Source organism: Aspergillus sclerotioniger, assembly GCF_003184525.1.
Source record: "Aspergillus sclerotioniger CBS 115572 chromosome Unknown BO94scaffold_23, whole genome shotgun sequence".
NCBI lineage: Eukaryota > Fungi > Ascomycota > Eurotiomycetes > Eurotiales > Aspergillaceae > Aspergillus > Aspergillus sclerotioniger.
This window is the reverse complement of record NW_020291013.1, coordinates 549706-568151: the sequence shown is the minus strand read 5'-3', so window position 1 is coordinate 568151 and position 18446 is coordinate 549706. Positions and strand designations below refer to the sequence as shown.

General features: G+C 51.4%; 8 protein-coding genes across 8 annotated transcripts; 3 read left to right on the top strand and 5 right to left on the bottom strand.

Moving 5' to 3' along the window:
• Positions 1–127: 127 nt before the first annotated feature.
• On the bottom strand, positions 128–2195 carry BO94DRAFT_497466 (uridine kinase family protein). The gene is made up of 8 exons (XM_025609317.1): positions 1905–2195; positions 1701–1828; positions 1474–1618; positions 1376–1418; positions 1208–1321; positions 1116–1157; positions 834–1065; positions 128–759 (listed from the first exon to the last, which is right to left on the bottom strand). The coding sequence occupies exons 1-8, from the start codon at positions 2073–2075 to the stop codon at positions 276–278; spliced, it is 1359 nt and encodes a 452-aa protein (XP_025465073.1). The 5' UTR covers positions 2076–2195; the 3' UTR covers positions 128–275.
• Positions 2196–2412: 217 nt separating this feature from the next.
• Positions 2413–4111, top strand: BO94DRAFT_537537 (uncharacterized protein). Its single transcript, XM_025612295.1, has 4 exons — positions 2413–2535; positions 2594–2670; positions 2864–3059; positions 3266–4111. The coding sequence occupies exons 1-4, from the start codon at positions 2518–2520 to the stop codon at positions 3797–3799; spliced, it is 825 nt and encodes a 274-aa protein (XP_025465072.1). The 5' UTR covers positions 2413–2517; the 3' UTR covers positions 3800–4111.
• Positions 4112–4181: 70 nt separating this feature from the next.
• BO94DRAFT_537535 (putative NADH-ubiquinone oxidoreductase 64 kDa subunit) lies at positions 4182–7020 on the bottom strand. The gene is made up of 5 exons (XM_025612294.1): positions 6004–7020; positions 5600–5940; positions 5391–5541; positions 4601–5332; positions 4182–4519 (listed from the first exon to the last, which is right to left on the bottom strand). The coding sequence occupies exons 1-5, from the start codon at positions 6818–6820 to the stop codon at positions 4503–4505; spliced, it is 2058 nt and encodes a 685-aa protein (XP_025465071.1). The 5' UTR covers positions 6821–7020; the 3' UTR covers positions 4182–4502.
• A 140-nt stretch (positions 7021–7160) lies between these two features.
• On the bottom strand, positions 7161–13101 carry BO94DRAFT_497458 (putative sister chromatid cohesion protein Mis4). Its single transcript, XM_025609316.1, has 5 exons — positions 12786–13101; positions 12535–12724; positions 12345–12481; positions 10289–12293; positions 7161–10236 (listed from the first exon to the last, which is right to left on the bottom strand). The coding sequence occupies exons 1-5, from the start codon at positions 12946–12948 to the stop codon at positions 7416–7418; spliced, it is 5316 nt and encodes a 1771-aa protein (XP_025465070.1). The 5' UTR covers positions 12949–13101; the 3' UTR covers positions 7161–7415.
• Positions 13102–13319: 218 nt separating this feature from the next.
• Positions 13320–13821, top strand: BO94DRAFT_548597 (DNA-directed RNA polymerase I core subunit RPA12; the record flags this gene model as incomplete). The annotated part of the gene is made up of 3 exons (XM_025613409.1): positions 13320–13434; positions 13514–13745; positions 13803–13821. 3 exons carry the CDS (start codon positions 13320–13322, stop codon positions 13819–13821), a joined length of 366 nt encoding a protein of 121 aa, XP_025465069.1.
• Positions 13821–15107, bottom strand: BO94DRAFT_626397 (deoxyhypusine monooxygenase). Its single transcript, XM_025617354.1, has 2 exons — positions 14526–15107; positions 13821–14448 (listed from the first exon to the last, which is right to left on the bottom strand). Exons 1-2 carry the CDS (start codon positions 15002–15004, stop codon positions 13923–13925), a joined length of 1005 nt encoding a protein of 334 aa, XP_025465068.1. The 5' UTR covers positions 15005–15107; the 3' UTR covers positions 13821–13922.
• Positions 15108–16000: 893 nt separating this feature from the next.
• Positions 16001–17065, bottom strand: BO94DRAFT_537532 (ETC complex I subunit). Its single transcript, XM_025612293.1, has 3 exons — positions 16773–17065; positions 16610–16720; positions 16001–16553 (listed from the first exon to the last, which is right to left on the bottom strand). The coding sequence occupies exons 1-3, from the start codon at positions 17009–17011 to the stop codon at positions 16244–16246; spliced, it is 660 nt and encodes a 219-aa protein (XP_025465067.1). The 5' UTR covers positions 17012–17065; the 3' UTR covers positions 16001–16243.
• A 275-nt stretch (positions 17066–17340) lies between these two features.
• Positions 17341–18102, top strand: BO94DRAFT_471591 (F1F0 ATP synthase subunit f; the record flags this gene model as incomplete). Its single annotated transcript, XM_025608390.1, has 4 exons — positions 17341–17388; positions 17450–17464; positions 17597–17747; positions 17810–18102. The coding sequence occupies 4 exons, from the start codon at positions 17341–17343 to the stop codon at positions 18100–18102; spliced, it is 507 nt and encodes a 168-aa protein (XP_025465066.1).
• Positions 18103–18446: the final 344 nt, after the last annotated feature.

Genomic DNA, 18446 nt, shown 5'->3' with positions numbered 1-18446 from the left:
TGGATAATTTTCTGGCGGGCGGAACCAAAGATTCTTCGGCGGTCTTGGATGTGGTCCGTGCGTTCTCCGAAGGTTAACTCCGCCATCCATGCTTCTGGTTTACGCTACTAGTACTAGCACATCGAGGGTTGGGTTATGTTCGATTGATTTGTTAGGTCAGGTATATGCCGGAATATATATATCTATCGCCAAAATGAAGCATGTGCAATCATTGCGGTCGTGGAGTGAACCTTCTGTGAAGTCCGCGCAGATCGAGTCTAGATTCTGTCCATATTTCAACAGCCAAAGTATCTCTTCTCGATCCAACGAGGCTCACGCTCCTCCTCAATGCGCCCAACAATCACCTTTATCCCAGGAAATACGGTGGTCAGTCGCTTCAATCCTATCTTCCCTGCAGCACAGGTCACAAAGATAATCTTCTCCTCGTGAACGCCGTGGTCAATCAGAACACGGACCGCCATTAGAGCAGCGCCTCCACTAGACATCTGAGGGTCGAGGAGCATGACGTTTTCGTGGTTCTCAATATTGGGCGGGAGCTTCAGGTAATGAAGCTCGGGCTCCTCGTTCTTCTCATTGGTCTGGATGAGCACACGGCCGGTGATGCAGTCAGGAATGGTCCGCTTGAGCGCTGTCTCAAGGCAAGAACCTCCTCGTAAAATCGCAACAGCAGACACTACGCCCGCCTGGTTCAGACCATTGTAGCTGGTCGATTGAGGCGTGTCCACTTCTTGTGGCACGTAACAGGTGACGTCCAAGGCCCTGTCCAGGAAGTGGCTTGTAAGCAACAATTTCACAAGTGCGCAGCCATGGCAATGTTGGGATTATTAACTCACTTTTCTATCAGCAAGGCGGCAAGTCGGTCAAAGTAGAACACAAAGTCAACCTGCTCCGTTGCAGGGTCTTGAAGGATGGTGTTCATGCCGACAAACTGTGACGTTTGGGGCATCATAAAGACGTTGGAAGACAGTTGCTCTTCCGAGGCGATGAGACCGAGCCGGGTTAGCTCCGCGTTGTGCTTCTCTGATTTATCGTCAAGCTTGCGCTGGATATGTTGTACCACCATGTCTAGGAGTAGATTTAGCTTAAGGGCTCGAGAGAGGAGCTGAGTTCCTTACCAATAGCCGTTCTGTTCTCGATTCCACGGGGAATGATGATGTCTGGAGCTTTCGTTAAACTAAACCCGAATGGCTGAGATTCGCCAACTCACCCGATACAGCTCGCTGAGGTTCAACATAGTGCTTATATGACGGCTTCACATAGGTGAACCACTGCTTGACAATGCCTTCGACATCCCTTCCTCTCTCGCGAACATCGCGCATGACTAGCTTCCTCTTCGTTAGAGCAGTACGAGCTGCAGAAAGTTCAGGGGGCTCACTTCTGCGTCCCAGACAGACATCCATGTCCGCTTCAACAAAGATCTGCCCAAAGGTGGTTAGATACCGGCTAGATCTGGGTTAGGGGAGAGAAACCTACCTTAACGTCCAATAGTTCCATGATCCTCGGGTCATGCAAGGCCAGGATGCCCTCCAAGATCAACACACGCGGAGAATACAGTTTGCTTGTCTCTGACTGACGCTGATGTTCCGCAAACGAGTAGATAGGGATATCTGCTTTCTTTCTGAATAGGTTGTAGAGATTCTGTCAGCGTTCTATACATGGCACGTGCCTCTCCAGCAATTACAAGAGGCAATAGACAGTACCCTTGCTTAAGATCCCTCAAGGTTTGCACCAGCACATCAAAGTCCAGAGAATCCGGACAGTCAAAGTCATATTCATTGCGGTGGGCTCTGGCATGATCCTCCGGGGACAAACTCTTGTAGAAGGAGTCCTGTACCACACCGCCGTTAGAGAAGTTGAAGAATTTATTGTAGGCTTAGAGATATTATGAAACCGAGCGAAGATACCATTACGAGAATCACGACCCAGGGAAGATTCAGAGATTTCACAATCTCCATGGCCACCGAGGTCTTGCCAGACCCGGAGCTGCCTGCGATACCGATGATACTCAAATCCGCCCATGGGGGGGAGTACCGCTTGTCGGTGGCGGACGAATATACGGGGGAAATCGACTGCATCTTCCCGACCCTCACCGAGGAATTGACCGGCTGAGACGATGGGGACTAGTAGGCGGCCGGCCCGATCTTCAGTTCATAACAGAGGCAAGCAAAACTCGGCACAAACCCGCGACAAGCTTGGGACCGATGCGATAAGAGGAGACCGTTCGCAGATACACCCAAAAGGGACCGGTGATCGCCGCTTAGCCGGTTCGGGCCTAGCGGGGGCCGTGACCTTCGCTTGCGGCTTTAGGTTAGCTGGCTAACGTGACCTAAATCTGCCGCCGCTTTTTCTTGCTTTTCTACCCGCGTTTTCTTTTTCTCCTCCTTCTTCATTCCTCTCCTCCCGAGCATCCTCATGGCTCCCGTCTGCGAAGCTTCCCATCTTCCCAGACGGCCTCTTGCTCGCTTCCAGGCTACTTGACATCCCACTGCACCTTTCGCAACCACCCTGCTAATCACCATGTCCTCTGCCAATTATGTATGCGCCCTGACATGCCGTGTGTGTCGCGTGGTTGCTTGGTTTTAACGGGAAACAGATGTCTCCCTCTTCCTCGACAACGCCAACATGGCATCAGTTCGAACGGAAGGTCGAGGAGGTCAAACCATGCAAGACGTGAGTTACCCCCCTCTACTTTTTTTCCGCTTTGTCGCGCTTCGATTTGCATGATGTACCTTGAAATCAAGTTGGGAATCTCTCTGAAACTACTTGAGGAGAACATGTTAACTTGTGTTTCTGAACCCTTCGGGTTTACCTATCTTGTCAAGATCGCTTCCTTGCCATCAGCTGCTGACTGTCGTTCTTGAAGTGATATTAACTACTTGGTTATGGATTACCTCATCACCAATGGCTATCCTGCGGCTGCGAAGAAATTCTCGGTCGAGGCAAACATCCAACCCAGAGCAGATATCGAGTCGATTCAGGAAAGAGTTGAGATTCGTACTGCGATTCATGCTGGGAATATTCAAGCTGCCATTGAGAAGATCAATGAGCTCAACCCTCAGGTAAGACCTTCCTCCGTCTCCCTCAACCCCGCCCCCACCATGCTTGCTATGATTATACCAAGTTTCATGCACCACTCGGAACACCTCTTCGGGGGTTTGTCGATAAACAAACATCTTCAGTCCTCAGTATGAGCGCAAGCAAAAAACCATGCCGTTGTCATCACACCTGCCTTTCAATAGCTTATGCTGACCTAAACCGGCTTTAGATCCTGGATGAAAATCCGCCTTTGCATTTCGCCTTGCTGCGGCTGCAACTTGTGGAGTTGATTCGCTCATGCACCACAACCCCTGATGGAGACATCAGTCCTGCCCTCGAGTTCGCGACCTCGCAACTTGCACCCCGGGCGCCCACCAACCCTCAGTTCCTCGAAGACCTCGAGCGAACCCTTGCACTCTTGATCTTCCCGGCGGATAATCTCTCTCCGTCCCTTGCCCCTCTACTGCACCCCGACCTTCGTAAAGACATCGCCAACCGTGTCAATGAAGCCATCCTGCTGAACCAGGGTGCTCGTAAAGAGGCCCGACTACGCAACTTGGTTAAATTGCGCTCGTGGGCTGAGCAGAAAGCCCGGGAGGCCAAAAAGGACATACCCGAGAAGCTGGACCTCGGATTTGGTGATAACAACGCCAACGCCATCCATAACAGTAATTCCCTACTCGGCATGACCCGCGCCAGCCACAATGGCCCTAACGACACTGTAATGACCAATAATGGGGACATCGACCGAATGATCTCATAGCTTCCACCATTCGATAAGCGATCATCTCCACATATTAATACCTTTCGATATCACGACCTGTGAATGTTTTTTGTTCATTTTTCGATCCAGCATGGCGTTTGGGAGCGCACGGCTCAGTGATTACATCACATTGCACTCTGCACATTGCACCTTTGTACAACTCACGTGGTCAATACAAGCAGCGCTCTTACTGTATCCGTTCTTAGTTGGTTCCTCTGTAGCTACTGGTCCTTCTATGCTGTCACAGCGCAAGCTTTTGACGGGACCAAACCCAGTTAACTCAATGGGATCCCTTTCCGGGTTCATCACGGTTACTACATATTACTGAACTCGTATGACGCAGAAATCTAGGAGACATTGTAGTAGCTATAATTAGTTATATGCACGGTCAACAATTGTTGTATCTGAAATGTCTATCTCACAAATTCCCTCCCTGATCATCATACAATCAATTCATTCATTCGTCCAACCACGCCCACACAAACGTAATTCACTACAGCGAATAGAAAGGGAAGAAGAGAGTAGTAAGAAAGGAAATATAAACTTGATGGGGTAAATGGTAGTAGGTATGGAAGAGAAAAGCATTATTCCATCGACAGGCTGGTACGGGTGATTGCAGTAAAATATATATCCCGCAGTCCGCTGATACATTCCGGCACGGGACAAATCTACATCATATCAAAGTAGGGAAGAAGGGAGCAGATTAAAAGCTCATGAGGTCTAGATGTTGGAATGGATGGTTAGCAAATGTGATTTTATCGAATGATGTATGGGCAAGGGGCTGAAAAGTTAGAAACGAACCTCTTCCGAAAAGAGCTCTCTTAGCCCAATCCATGGCCAGCATACACCGAGTCCGGAAGCTGACACTCTCAGCAAAGTAGACACTGCGCCAGAGGTACATGGCCAAGACGCCCCCGCTGAAGCTCAGACCGCCGAAGTCGAAGATAGCAGCGTTGCTGATGTAGGCCAGACTTCCCAGGTGCCTGTATTTGAAGGCCTTGTACACAGCTTCGTCGAGGTCGCCGTAGTCGATTTGGTTGGCCTGCATGCCCGGAAGAGCGGCAGCGATCTTAGTGAGCTTGCGACCGAGATATTCTCCCTGCTGGTTGGCTCGTTGAGCGGTGGCGGGGAGGGAGGTGAGTTTGGTATCGATTTGGTGGAGGAGTTCGGAGAGCTCGCCGAACTCAAGGGTGCCCGACTGGTCCTTGTCATATTGTTCGAAGAGCTTGTCGAGGCGGCGGAGGTGGTTGGAGGCTTGGGGGAAGCGCTTCTTGACACGGGTGGCGACCTCTCTCCATTCGCGGAAAGTGAGATGCAACTTCTGAGGGTCCTTGCCCTTCTCCCAGGCGATGGTGCGCAGGAAGGACATAATGTTTCCGGCGAGGTTGTTCTGGACGGTCGAGCAGTCGCCGATGGCGTAGACGTCGCCCAGGGGAGCTCCGATTAGACGGAGGTGAGAGTCCGTCTCCAGGGCGTGCTTGTTGTTCTGCGACTCAAGCTTGTCGGAAATTCTCTTGCAGATTTCAGCACGGGCTGTGACAAGTGTGAGCTTTTTGGTCATGTAGATGGGAGGTGGGTTGGAGGCACATACCGACGCCAGTAGACCACAGGCAGAAGCCCATCGGGATTTCCTTCAAGATGCGCTTTCCATCCTCCTCTTGCGTGAAGAGGACTCGGTCGCCGCGAACCTCAGCCACTCTGGCGTTCGTCAACACATCCACATGGTCTCGAGCGAAACGGGACTGCGCAGGGTCAGTTACTAAAGCTTTGATAGTGCGACAAGGGGCGACAAGGACTAACCTCAGCATAACGAGAAAGTGCCTCGTCGTAGGTGTTCAGGATATGGGTGCGACTCTGAATGATATGCACCGAGATCTCATTGCGCAGGATCTTAGGGAAGGAGTGTAGGAGGTCCTCGTTAAGCAAATCGAACAGCTCTGCGGCGAACTCAACACCAGTCGGGCCTCCACCGCAGACAACGAATGACAAAAGGCGCTTGCGTTCCTCATCACTGGTTGTAGGCAGACAGGCAAGTTCCATGTTATCCAAAACCTGATTCTTGATCCTCCGAGCGTCGTCAATAGTCTTCAGGAAATGACAGTTCTCGAGGCCCTTAACGCCGTGGGGGTTCGTTACACAACCTACAAGATCGGAGAATTAGTTGACGGCGCATGCAGGCGATGTAACCAGACTTTTAAACATACCAACACCGACGACCAGCTTATCATAAGGTAGATAGAACCGTTGCTCTTTGCCATTGGCATCCAGTTGAGACACTTCCACCAACTTCTCGGAGAAATCAACGTCCTGGGCCTCGCCCTTGAGGAAATGGCCATTCACCCGTTGAACGATCCGACGAACAGGTTCAACAAGCGACCTCAATCCCAAAGTACCAACCGTCGCAGACGGCAGCATGGGAGTGAACAGGAAGTAGTTGGTAGGGGACACCACCGTGACGTGGTAGTCGCCGGGGTTGAGGTGCTTGAGAAGCGCGATGCTACCCCAACCGGTACCCAAGATCACCAACCGGGGCTTATCCTTTTGCTCCAGTCTACCCTCCGAATCATTGTCACCAATCAAGACTTCCGCGATAGGGAGGTTCTTCGGGCCACCACGTCGAGGATTAAGCGCCAATTCCGAAACCGGGATGTCTTCCGCGCTCGAATTCTCACGGTAGGTGGTCGCATCGTAGACGAAGAAAGCCACGACGGCAGCACCGCTCATGACAATGAAAAAACCGCAGTACGCAAATGACTTGAAGAGGGCATTGCGAAGGCCGGACTTCGGTGGAGGGGCATTTGTTTCTGGGGCCGTGGAATTATGACGGACTGAAAATCGGGGGTTGAAAAAGGCACGCGATGCTAAGCATTGAGCTGTCGGGGTGCGACGAGGAAGCCGTGATCGGGAGGCAGCGAAACCTGCGGATGCTGGCGACCTCGAGGACTGGTATCGACGGGATAGAAGACTGATTCTTGTCAGGGCATAGGGGTCCGGACGACTCCGGAGCAGCGCCGCGCTCATGGCGGGTGTAAAGGTGGCAGGGAAAAAGCGGTCACTGCAAAAGGGCCAGGCCCGAAACAATCGACGCTTGGAGGGACCCAATGGCACGAGGAGTGAGAGAAAAGGGAATGTAGATAGCGAGCGATTACACCGAGCTGGCAATCAAACGTAAATAACTATGGCGCGGAAGAGAAGGTGAGGAAGAGTACGGAGTAGTAGAGGAAGGAAACCGGCAGAGGACGACGACACGGAAACGGGGCCTGTGCCTCGACGTCATCCGGGCCCAGCTCACTACTGACCCGCTCGGGCTGCAGGGCCCGGCTTGGCGCCATTCTACATACTCATGTAGGTAGTGATACTAGGTAGATAGTTATTGATCTGAGATACACAAAGAATAGATAGGGTCGTCTCATAAAACATAAGAAACAATGGATGAAGCCGGCACGCCGCCCGCCACCGTGTAAGTAATAAGTCGCCGATGGCGCACGGTTCAAAGCAAGCCGTGCATCCCGAACGCCAGTTCCAGTCCCATAAATGCATCCTCCAGTAGATAGATAATGGACAGCCAAAATACAAGGGTCATGGTGTCAACCCGATCAACGGCTTCGACACCTTTCTAGTTCCAGTCCGATTCCTCCCCGGGCTCCGTGCTGGCGCGTTTCTTCACAGCCCCGCTCTTTCGGCCTCGAGGACGCTTCACAGGACTTTGCGCGGACATGGAGTTCTTTCGCTTCCCAGGCCTAGGCGCAGCTGCAGCCCCCCAAGCGGCTCCCGGATCATCCATGTCCGTGACCGCATCCAAATTATCTCCCTCGGCGTCCTCATCGCCCCCGACCTTGAATTCATCGTCGATGGCAAGCAAAGTCGCAAACTCGCGGCACTTGTCAATCATGCTCTGCTCGCTACTCAACGCGTTCATGTTCCGAGCTATGGCGTCCCAGAACCTGTCGCCTGTCACTCCATGTACCTTTGTCGCTGACTTGTTGAGCTCCTTGGTCGCACCCTTGGCCTCTTTAACGCGAGCATGCGCTGTGACGTTATAGAGGCGGCGAAGATAAGTACGGGCTTCCCAGAGCATCGAAAGTGATGCAGCAGCGGTAGCCAGTAGTCGTAAGGTTGCTGGATTATACTGTACCAGGGGCGCTGTATTTCCTAGGCCCTCCGTTGGAGGAGCAGGCATCGCCTCTCCAAGAGTGGGCTCCGTCTTCGCAGAAAAGATATCCGTTTCGATCGCGTGGGCTACAACAGTCCCAGTTGCAGAAACAATGCGCTCCATGCAACCGATGGTTGGCACGAGTTCGGCAAGCTGATTATAATCGAAAAAGGCGAGGTTCTGAGCCACAAACCGTGCAAGTAAGAGATGCTCGGGCGGGTCGGCAGTGACGCCAAGCTTTTTCAGTTCAAAGTTGACTTTCGAGCACAGATTCGAGAGGAACTTTCTCTGGTAACGACTGTTGCTGATTTTTATGATTTCGAACAGCGGCGCAAGCTTGGCGACATATGGGCGGCTTGATGCACCACTGGAGTCCCCGACCACGTCGCGCTGGTAGTAGAATGCTTCCTGAACAGCACGCATGTATTCCCTCTCGAACATCGATTCGTACTGCTGATGAAGCATCTTATGAGTATCAAATGCAACCTTGGAGATTGCGGGAACAGTGGACGTTTCCAGGGAGACCAGAACACCGGCACACTCTTTGGGGTGGACCAGTCCTTGGCGGTTGATACTGGCGATCAGCTCGATAGCAGTCAGCGCGTACGAATCTTGCCGCGATTGTGCAACGCGGAGCATGTTCCGTAAGAAGTGCTGAGCGATCAACGCGGCAGCTCCATCGTTATCACTGGCCTTCAAAGATCCTCCTAGCCTTGTGGAGTTTTCCTGTTCGGCGATTTCAGCAGAAGGCATTACTGTCTTCTCTGCCTTGCCTTCGTGCATGGCGAAGAAGTCGGCAAATGACCTCAGTACAATGTTTTGCAGGCTTGGATTGTCTTCCTTGAACACCATAGATAGGATCTGTCTTGGACTCTCGCGACTGAACTGGCCTGGCCAGGACTGGCAAATCGATCCCAAGCTCTCAAGAGACATGACCCTTAGCTCAAGGGGTTGCTTCGGAAGTGTGAAGGGTATAATGGCATCAACCATCAAGCCAGCCACCGATCCGCCGCTCCATGATGGAAAGGCATTCTTGAAATGTGGCTCGTACTTTTCAAGATCACAATGTCTTCCAACACAGCCTGCAATTCGAATATAGCTTTTGGCTCTGGCCAAGACAGCCGCATTCGCAGGATCCGAAAGATCGATGTTCTTATAGTGCTGTATTGGCTTCAACACGGAGATCGTTAGCTTCACTAGCCTGTCAGTGTTGTGCAGAACTCCGTTGATGGTCCAAAGACAAGCCATCACTTCATTCAGCTCCGAGCGAGCCAGTTTAGCAACGCTCTTGAAAAGGTCATTCTGCACTTCCCGCAACAGAGTGTTGTGAGCGGACGATAAAAAGGGTAGGACGCATCGATAGATGACAACCACAGATCGAAATAGGAAGAGATCCTCGGCCGTGGTCAAGTGTCCAATATAAGGGTGCAGAGTCTCCAGTTGGTCAGGTCGAAACAGCTTCGCATTGGCTTTTGCAAAGACGGTAATTGTTTGCAACAATGCCTGCTGGAATTCTTTCCCTGAGTCGTTGCCTTCAACCAGTTTCTCAAACATCGTAGAAACCATTGCCTTGCATACTTTGAAGTTCAGAGTTGCGGTTTTGGAGGTTTCGGAAAAGACCTTCTTAAGGCAATTATTCAAGGTCTCGAGCGCCGTTTCGCTTCGCTGAACGAGGCTGACGATTAATGTCACCCGCTCCTCAAGACCAACCTTGAGTTTCGGACCATCATGAGCAGAGTCGATGAGCCCGTGGAAGGGGGTAAGCCATATCTCCTCGAACGTCTGCCGCGCTAGGGTTGCCACACTATCTTCCAGATCACCTGTTCGTTGGAGAAAGCTATCCATGATGGCTAGCTTCAACTCCGTACGCGATGTGTTAAGGTAGATATCCTTCAGCAGTCCAATGCAGCGCTTCCTTACACCGGCAGTTGGATCGGCAGCGCATGTCAGAATGCTCCGGCAACCATCCTCTTCCAACTTCGGTTTCAAAACAATGCATTTCGCGATCAAGGACAATGCAGAATCGCGGACCATTGGGGATGCGTCAGTAGCACAATGGAGAATGACCCGCATAACAGATGCATCTCTATCAAGAAGACTCGGATCCTTCTCTAGCATGTAGATTACACTCTTCAAGCTACGACTCCGGACTTTGGCCTGGTCACTTGCAATGGAGTTTAGCAAAACTTTGAGGATAGTGTCAAAAGCTTTACAGAATCCCGAGTTCAAGATGGTCAGGATATAGGCGAACTTTCCGTGTGCGGTGGACACGGTATTGAAATGCCTCAAGAACAAATCAGCGACGTGATACGAGCTTCCTCATAAAGAATCCTCACCTGTGAGTCTCGAGCCACATCGGATCCGAGAAGAGTTTCCCAAAGAGTGCAACCAGGTCTTCCGTCGCGTCGTCATAGATGACTTCATCCTTGTCTTCAGAGTTATAGTAAACGGAACAGAAGGTCTTGGACCATTGTGTAAGATAGAAACCCCGAGCACTAGCAAGCTGTTGGTTGTCTACGCTGCGGTCCTGAATGAAATATTCGAGGGTCATCCGATAAGGGCCTTCAGCAACAACAAGGTCCTGAGGATGTAAGGCACGATTAGAATACTCTTCGAACAGCTGCCTTAGGGAATCGGTCAAGTCACTATCAGCCTCGTCCATGGCAGGAAGCAGGTGTTGAGCAGTCGCAATGAGGTCGGAGATGGCAGAGCCCATCCATCCTAGAAGCTCAAGGGCCATGCTCTTTGAAGTAGCAGAACCCTTGTCATGTTCAGTGATACTGACCATGTGAGAGGCTATGATGCGAAGAAGTAATTCTGCAGCAGGCCAGTCCGTGGAGCCCAGAACGTTGATCAAATCTTCGGTAAAAAGGTCAAAGATATTTCGAAAGGGCTGGTCGCCAGACTTGGTGGATGTCATTGCCCGTTGGGCGATGAATTTGACGATGTATTGAGCACTGCGCGCTGCGTTATCATACAGGCGGTTAACCTTCGTCGCAAGCTGTTCCATCGAGATATTCGATTGGTCATCGTCCACCCCTTGTCCATCAGCAAGCACCTCATCATCGTCCTCGTCCTCGGCCGAACCCGGTGGCTTACGCCTTATCCGGGAAGACCGTGAACTAGGAACATCTAAGGCGGTTGTTTGCACCAATTGCATTACCAATGCAGTTAGAAGTTGAATGTTCTTGCCATCAGCAAGTTTGTACTGCCTGGCGCTTTGCCGAGTAGACGGAAGCCTCTCCAGCGAGACCAAAATTTCATCCAGAATGTATGGCCGCTGAGCAGGATACTTGGAAAAGACCTTAGCAAGTACATCCATAGCTCCGCGTCGAACAGACTCGTATTTCTGGTAGCCCACCGTAGAATCCTTCTCCGTATGAGCATTCTCGACGAATATCAATTTAGCTGCGAAGTATTCCGTCGCCGTGACCGTGCCCTCGGAGACGTCAATCCGCGAGAGAAAATCCGCAAAAAGAGCAAGTACTCGTTTGCTTTGTTGGATTAGGGAACCAAGAACCCGTTTCTGAGCAGAGAAGAAATCAAAGTGTTTTGCGTCCTTGCCTCCAGGACGTGCCTGGACAGCAGGAATGATGCACTGATCAAAGGTTTGGTTAAAAACATTTGGGATAGCCTCAATCAAATCCTCCGGACAAAGATCTCGCTCTGTCTGAGAGCCAGACATTGTTTGCAGTAGAGTAGCAATGGCGAGGAGAGCACTGTGTATGTCATCCATCTTTCTCAGCCAATCCTGAGCTTCAGACTCATTCGAGGGGTCGTCGATTCTCAAGTCGAGTGACTGCGCAGCAATGATTGGCTTTTCGCAAAGCTTCTGGATCCTATTTAGATAGTCCGATGGAATATCTTGAAGTCGGTTATAGCCAACTACCTTCTTGATGGCCTTCTGGAGCCGGGTGTGGGCATCGGACGAAAGGATGAGGCCGCTGACATCTAGCGCGTGAGCCGTGGTGAACACTGCATCTGTTCGTTCAGCGACCGCATCAGATGATGCACTAGGGTCTAGTTGGTCCTCAGATTCAAAAATCTCATGAAGTAGGTCTTGCAATTTGACCAGGGCAGCATCGGCCTCCTCTTTTTGATCTTTCATGCGGATTGTCATAAGATTCTCGTCCCCATCGGCATTAAGCTTTCTTCTCTTCGACATGCCGTGCGCATCCGTATGAGGCGGCAGAGGCTTCACCGGAATTACTACCGACAGCTGACTTGCCTGGTGGCTCGGTCGGTTGGAGGATGTAGGGGTAGGTCTATGAGCGACCGAGGTCTGCTTCTCGTTCCAGGAGGTAGGCTTTTGTGGAGGTTCCACGTCATCCGGGGTAGGATCTTTCATTTGTCAGTCGACTCTAAATTACATGTGAGGAGATGAAGCCCTACATCGGAATGCTATATCCGTAGCATCCAACATCATCTTCGCAAAAGAGCCAAGCTTGTTGCTGCTGGCGACATGGTCATGGGCGGCAGCCGAAAGTGATTGTGAAGGATTGACCGTCCTAATAGGCAGTTTGAATTTACTGCCAGAATTGATGAGTATATGATATAAGAATGAAGCATTGATGAGGCTCACAATTCAGTCAACTGGTCGCCATCCAACAACTGCTGCAAGTATTCCCGAGACGTCTCTAAACGATTCGATTCATCTCGGCCTGACTGAATTTCACCATTCAGTCCACTCAGCGCCGTCCGGCCCGACTGCAGGATGTGATTAATGGAGGTCGTATTGGGGGGTCGACCGACGTCAGGGCGTAGGATGCAATCTAAGGAGACAGGTCCATCAGTTAAGGTTCACCTCGTTCGCAAAGGTTAACTCCGCCTGACCTAAACCGAAGACGGGCGAGCTGGACATGGGCGAGTACGGCAGAGCTTCATCAACTACCAACGGCCGATTCCTGCGCGGGGGCTGCCCACTGGGAACATGGCCTTGCGCTTGAGGATGGCCATTGATGACGACCTGGACAGCCGGATGCCAGTTTTGGGCCATGGCAGCAGCGGGGGTCCCTACTGGGAAGCTAACGATGGGAGGAAGAGAGATCTAGGTCTGTGACATAGGTATAGACATGCTCCCCTCAGAGACATGGCTAGCAAGTAAGAGAATGAAAGACCATCCCCGACAAACGCCTATTGATCCAGCGATCTCCATGGCAGACCAATGCAATAATTGATGCCAGGCACGGTTCTCGTGCCGCTGCCGCGCCTCACCGCCCGGCACTAATATCGCGCTGTGCCGTATGCCAATCACGGCCCGTGCACGGCCAATCTTTCCGGCGCCATCCAAGACCAGCAGAAAAAAAAGTGATTATTTCCAATTGTCCGGACAAGCCAATTCCCTTGTTGCAACCAACCCCGCTCACAATGTCTGCGATCGGAACTCTCGTCTTCTGCACTGACTGTGGCTCCCTGCTGGATGGCTCCATTGGAGACCCAACCAAGATCCTCGTTTGCGATGTCTGTGGAGCCAGGAACAAAGGTAGGTTTGCTACTTTGAAGCCCATAGATACTCATTTGGACATGCTTGACTGACACTTCTATCTTTTTCTGTCATGTAGACACCGTCCCCCAAACCATCGTCTCCGAGTCCAAACCCAGCGCTTTCCCGTCGACTCTCAGAGCGAAAAGATCTGCCGTTCAGACTTTGACAGCACAAGACAGGAATACTGAAGCCCTTGCCCAATATACATGTGTCAAGTGTGGCAGAAAGGAGATGTACTTCACCACAGTCCAATTGCGCAGTGCAGATGAAGGTAGCACAGTGTTTTACAGATGTGTCTGTGGTCACAAGTATGCAACATGCCCATTCATTCACATTTCGCGATTCTCCATACTAATCTGCTACAGGGAATCCATGAACAACTAAGCGGCAAGACCTGGTGTCTGATTTTTGTTCTCAATTGTACATCTATGAGTCATGAAAGCAACTATTTACCGGCATTGTAAACCTTTTGTTCGCATAATTCATCAAGCAGACACGGCAGCAGCGGCCCCAGAGCCCGGCACCAGCGCATACTCAATCTCTCCGTTCTTCTCAAACTCTGCCATATCAAGAGCCACAATGATGCTGTCTCTGACCACCTGTTCGGGGTCGTTGATGAACTTCTTCAGGGTATCCTCGACACCCTCAACGTCACCCAAGCTACCGAGGGCTTCGGCAGCCTCGTGGCGCACCATACCGGCCTCTTCCTGGTTGCTCAAGCACTCAGTCAGACTAGGGACAGATGCGGGGTGGCAAAGTTGACCGAAGACGAATGCGACCTCGTGACGGAACAGTGCAGAGGGGTCCTTGAGACCCTTGGCGAGGGCTGTAACGGCCTCAACGGCGGTGGGCAAGTCAGGGGGCGATGCGAGGTCGCGCAGGGCAAACATGGCACGGTATCTTTGGAAGAGAGGGAGTTTGGTGTCCAGCAATGTCGTCTCCAACTCCAGGATGGAAGGTTCTGCGGCTGCCAGGGGAAGGGGCGGGGCAGGGTCGATAGAAGTGAAGTCACTATATCATTTAAAAGAGCCCAGTTAGCAATCCGAATGACTCTGCGACAAATGAAGTAAACCATTGCCACAACATACCTAGGCTTCAACTTCTCCGCTTTCCGTTCCTCCGAGTTCTCCCACACAATGCGATCAACCGCAATATCGCACGTCTCCCTAATAACATCGGGCTCCTTCTCATCATCCTTCAAGGCCCTCAGAATCTCCAAACTATCCTCATAACCCAGAGCTCCCAGAGCCTCGGCAGCCTCATGGCGACACATGACATCCTCCTCCGTGTCCTTCAGAACCTGCTGAAGGAACGCGACCGAGTCCGGGTTACGTGTCTGACCAAGACAGTAGGCGAGCTCATGCTTCAACAGCGCCGACTTGGAGGAAAAGGCCGCAGCGATGGCCTCAATAGCAGGAAGGGTGTCCTCGGAAGGGGGCTGCAAGCAAGCCACGTACTTCAGGGAAAAGAGGGCACGGAAGCGGCGCGCGAGGGGCTCGGACTCGTTGACGAGAACCTTGCGCAGGGTGGCGACGGTCCCCTCGTGGTTGTCGGTGGCAGCAGACATGGTTTATTATTGATTAAGGAGTGTTCTAGTTAAAAATTCACGAAGTCCAGCGGAAACGAGGGGTAGGGAGAGAGGGTATTCGGGCTTGGACGATAGGTAAATTTTCGATCTTATCACCACCAGATAATAAATTTTAGGTGGGGGGGCGGGGTACCATCGCCGTGGCTGGGCGGCCTTTGCTTGGGAATCCAATGTGTGCCACCACCATCCGGATCTGTACCTGCCGGCATGGTTTGCAGGATTGGAGGTGGGTGCTTTTTTTTTTTCTGCTTTAAAAAAAAAGAAGTAGCATAGGCATTGATTATGGACTTTGGTCAATGTTTTGTTGCTGTCGCCTGTTTATGCAGATAATTTGCACAGCATCATTGAGTACACTTGGATGTATCTCTCAGCTTTTCTCTAGACCGCTGAAGCCTATTTCTCTCACGAACGGGCAGACTAGATCCACTACACTGCATGCTTAAAGTTTCATCTGTTACCCGGTGAACTTCCGTACTCTGCTGCACCATCAAAATCCTTGGTATCATTCTTGTAAGTATGGTTGTTGTGTCCTCTAAGCCATGGTGGTAGATATAGAATATAATCAAACATCTAGTCCAGGTGATACCATGGCAATACCAATGTCGTCCGTTTAGTATTATATTATACAGAAGACTGTCTCTCAGCATAGAGCACCGATTCATGCAAATCGTAATGTAAATATCTGGCCACTTTACTGAATCATGTCAACATAACAAATGGGATAGCGTCTTATGTGTATAATCCAGAGATTCAAAACTGATCGACATCATTCATCATATATTAGCGGAGCCTTATTACAGACCCAGGTCGGCATCATAGCTGGCCAATTACCAAGCCAACTGACCGACGAATCGTTTAGTTTATGATGCCTCAGGCAAGAAACATGCGCTCCTTATCCTGATAGACGATCTAATGAAGAATAGGCTGCAGACAGACTTCAGATCACTGAAGTTACTCAATTCAGTATTACTGGTTGGTGATACAGCAGGGCTTATTTTCGATCTTTTATTGGGGTGACGCTCGTAGGTCTCCCCCAAACTCCTCTGATATAGCGCCAACACTTTCTCATATGTCAGCTGGGACAGAAGCTCATATGGGATTTTAACAGATGATCCAGTAGCAAAATAAAGCATGTAGAAAAGTTAATTTATCACCTAGCACAACCCAGAACTCGAAGAACGACCTGCACTTATGTACATGATACACCGAAACCCCCAATCATTTAGTCTTGATGTGTTTGATCTTCTTCGGCTCGTGAACGAAGTTGTTAGCGTAGGCCTTGGGAACGAATCGGCGCTCATTAGGCTCCTGCACGAAGTATTCGTATCCCTGCTTCTGGGCGAACAGGATAGCATCCTCCTTGGTCTTGAAGTTCAAGTGGGTGCCCTGCATGCAATCGGCAGAGGACTGCCAGCCCATCAGGGGGTTCTCCCAGCGATGTCCCCTTTGCAGAATATCCCAATCCATTCTCCAGTGGTGGGCGCGCCAGGTTCCGGACTGTGTGGCGGGCTTCGCTTGGCGGTAGATCCTAAATGATACGATCAGCGCGCTGATAGGGACCTATATCTCAATTTGGCCCCATACCGGACAGTACGGGCCTGCAGATCGGTGGGAGCACCGGAAAGGACAGCGGCGGCAACAGTGGCACCGGGCTCACTGCCATCCATGACGCGCTTGGGCACAGGGGAGAATTGCCTGAGTCGTTGTCAGTGAGCCATTCCAATGCGACCTGGTGGGAGGTTCGTACGAGGTGGCGTGATCAATGGTGGCATCGTAGTCGGGCTGATGGCGAGCCATGGCCTCGGAAGGGCTCTCCTTCCGGATCATGGTGCTCTCCTGGTGAGGAGTAGCCGGGGCATCAGAAGTGCTGGATGTGCGGGAAGGGTCGCCGCGACCGGTCCCTGTGGACACAAAGCGCGCATTGACAGGTGCGACGAACCGGCCGGCACGGACACAGGCGAGTCTTCCTGCTCTGACAAGCGACATGATGGCGATGTGTGCTTGGTTGAGTGGAAAGAGCAAAGGTGCTGCGGTAGAGCAATTGCAGGTTGAGGTATGCGGCGAGAGCCGGCGTTCGAACAAATCCCGAATGCGGTTTAGCGCCCTTTGTGTGAGGCTCCCTGCGTTGAACCGCTCTTCCGACAACCCGCTTTCTCGTTGGCACTTCTTCCTTCTCTCCGTCATTATCCATTGTCCTAGTTCACCTGCTAGCGTCAAGGTATGCTGGTTATTCCCACGTTGAGACCTTGCAGTCTCTGTTGCTCCTATCATTGATCCGTCAATTCTCTGACTCGGGGCCACACAGATCTTCCAAGATGAGCTACATCGCCCGCCGCGGTCTCTCGACCTTGATCCCTCCCAAGGTAAGAAATAGCCGAAAAGAAACACGAGAGATGTCTTTCCCGGATGCTAATTGATGTTTAGATCGCTTCCCCTAACGTGAGACTCCCTGCCCTCTTCTGCCTCGGCACTTCTTCGACGTTACCGCCCGGAGCAATCTCTTTCGTGCTGCAACTCGGAGCTCAACAAAACGCGCTTCTCACATGATGGACATAACTAACTGTTGAAAAGGCCATCGGTGCTGCCAAGGATGCTGCCCGCATGGACCGCGTCGTGAACTTCTACGCCAGACTCCCCCGTGGTGCTGCCCCTGAAGTCAAGCCCACTGGTATCATCGGCCGTTACCAGGCTCGCTACTTCGGAAAGAACCCCTCTGCTGCTCGTAAGCATTCCTTCTCAGATACCACTTAACGAATGAACCATGCTGATGATTGATATCGATAGCCCTCGCCCACGCCATCGGCGCCATCCTGATCATGGGTTACAGCATGGAGTACTACTTCCACCTCCGTACGTTTTCCACATTCCTGGGGTATACCAGGCAGCACAACTTACCACATTGCAGGTCACCACAAGAACCACCCCCACTAAGCTATTCGCTTTTTGGATCTTGGGCGCGGGAGAATCTGTGTATATACCACACACTCTACAATGAAGACGATGTAGAAGAATCAAACTTGTACCACCTCAATTACGAATCTTTCCTTGAAGACGAGGCCTTTCCCTTATCTAGTTAGATCTTCCTTCTTGAGTTCATCTCTCAAAGTTTATCGCGTACGTAGCCCTACAATGCCACGACCACCCTGGTGGCTGTGCATATCCAGTACGGACGGATATACTCGGTGTGAATCGGCTTACCCTGTATCCTGTAACTTGCGATATGGTTTTTTCAGAGACCGGGCTGCGATCAGCTCAGGGCACTCCAGTAGTTTCGCCTGGTAACGAACCCAGGCGCGGGCTTGGGTATCTCGCCCACTGTCCAGATAACGCCTCGCATATTCGTGGCTTGGTCTGGCCTGAGAACCAGGATCTACCTCCTTGTGGGGAGCACAATGACGCAACCGAATTGGAAGATGTAAGC

Excerpts from the sequence above, each read along its gene's own strand:
- BO94DRAFT_497466 (XM_025609317.1), bottom strand. The coding sequence starts at position 2,075 with ATGCAGTCGATTTCCCCCGTATATTCGTCCGCCACCGACAAGCGGTAC. Across the intron at positions 1,619-1,700 it reads TTGAGGGATCTTAAGCAAGG|AAAGAAAGCAGATATCCCTA; the intron begins GTACTGTCTATT and ends CAACCTATTCAG. Across the intron at positions 1,066-1,115 it reads CGAGAACAGAACGGCTATTG|ACATGGTGGTACAACATATC; the intron begins GTAAGGAACTCA and ends ATCTACTCCTAG.
- BO94DRAFT_537537 (XM_025612295.1), top strand. Across the intron at positions 2,671-2,863 it reads GAGGTCAAACCATGCAAGAC|TGATATTAACTACTTGGTTA; the intron begins GTGAGTTACCCC and ends TCGTTCTTGAAG. Across the intron at positions 3,060-3,265 it reads TCAATGAGCTCAACCCTCAG|ATCCTGGATGAAAATCCGCC; the intron begins GTAAGACCTTCC and ends AACCGGCTTTAG.
- BO94DRAFT_537535 (XM_025612294.1), bottom strand. The coding sequence starts at position 6,820 with ATGAGCGCGGCGCTGCTCCGGAGTCGTCCGGACCCCTATGCCCTGACA. Across the intron at positions 5,542-5,599 it reads CACTTTCTCGTTATGCTGAG|TCCCGTTTCGCTCGAGACCA; the intron begins GTTAGTCCTTGT and ends GACCCTGCGCAG. Across the intron at positions 5,333-5,390 it reads CCTGTGGTCTACTGGCGTCG|CCCGTGCTGAAATCTGCAAG; the intron begins GTATGTGCCTCC and ends CACTTGTCACAG.
- BO94DRAFT_497458 (XM_025609316.1), bottom strand. The coding sequence starts at position 12,948 with ATGGCCCAAAACTGGCATCCGGCTGTCCAGGTCGTCATCAATGGCCAT. Across the intron at positions 12,482-12,534 it reads GGCGACCAGTTGACTGAATT|TAAATTCAAACTGCCTATTA; the intron begins GTGAGCCTCATC and ends CAATTCTGGCAG. Across the intron at positions 12,294-12,344 it reads TACGGATATAGCATTCCGAT|ATCCTACCCCGGATGACGTG; the intron begins GTAGGGCTTCAT and ends GACAAATGAAAG.
- BO94DRAFT_626397 (XM_025617354.1), bottom strand. The coding sequence starts at position 15,004 with ATGTCTGCTGCCACCGACAACCACGAGGGGACCGTCGCCACCCTGCGC. Across the intron at positions 14,449-14,525 it reads GCGGAGAAGTTGAAGCCTAG|TGACTTCACTTCTATCGACC; the intron begins GTATGTTGTGGC and ends TAAATGATATAG.
- BO94DRAFT_537532 (XM_025612293.1), bottom strand. The coding sequence starts at position 17,011 with ATGTCGCTTGTCAGAGCAGGAAGACTCGCCTGTGTCCGTGCCGGCCGG. Across the intron at positions 16,721-16,772 it reads ACCATTGATCACGCCACCTC|GCAATTCTCCCCTGTGCCCA; the intron begins GTACGAACCTCC and ends ACAACGACTCAG. Across the intron at positions 16,554-16,609 it reads CTGCAGGCCCGTACTGTCCG|GATCTACCGCCAAGCGAAGC; the intron begins GTATGGGGCCAA and ends CGTATCATTTAG.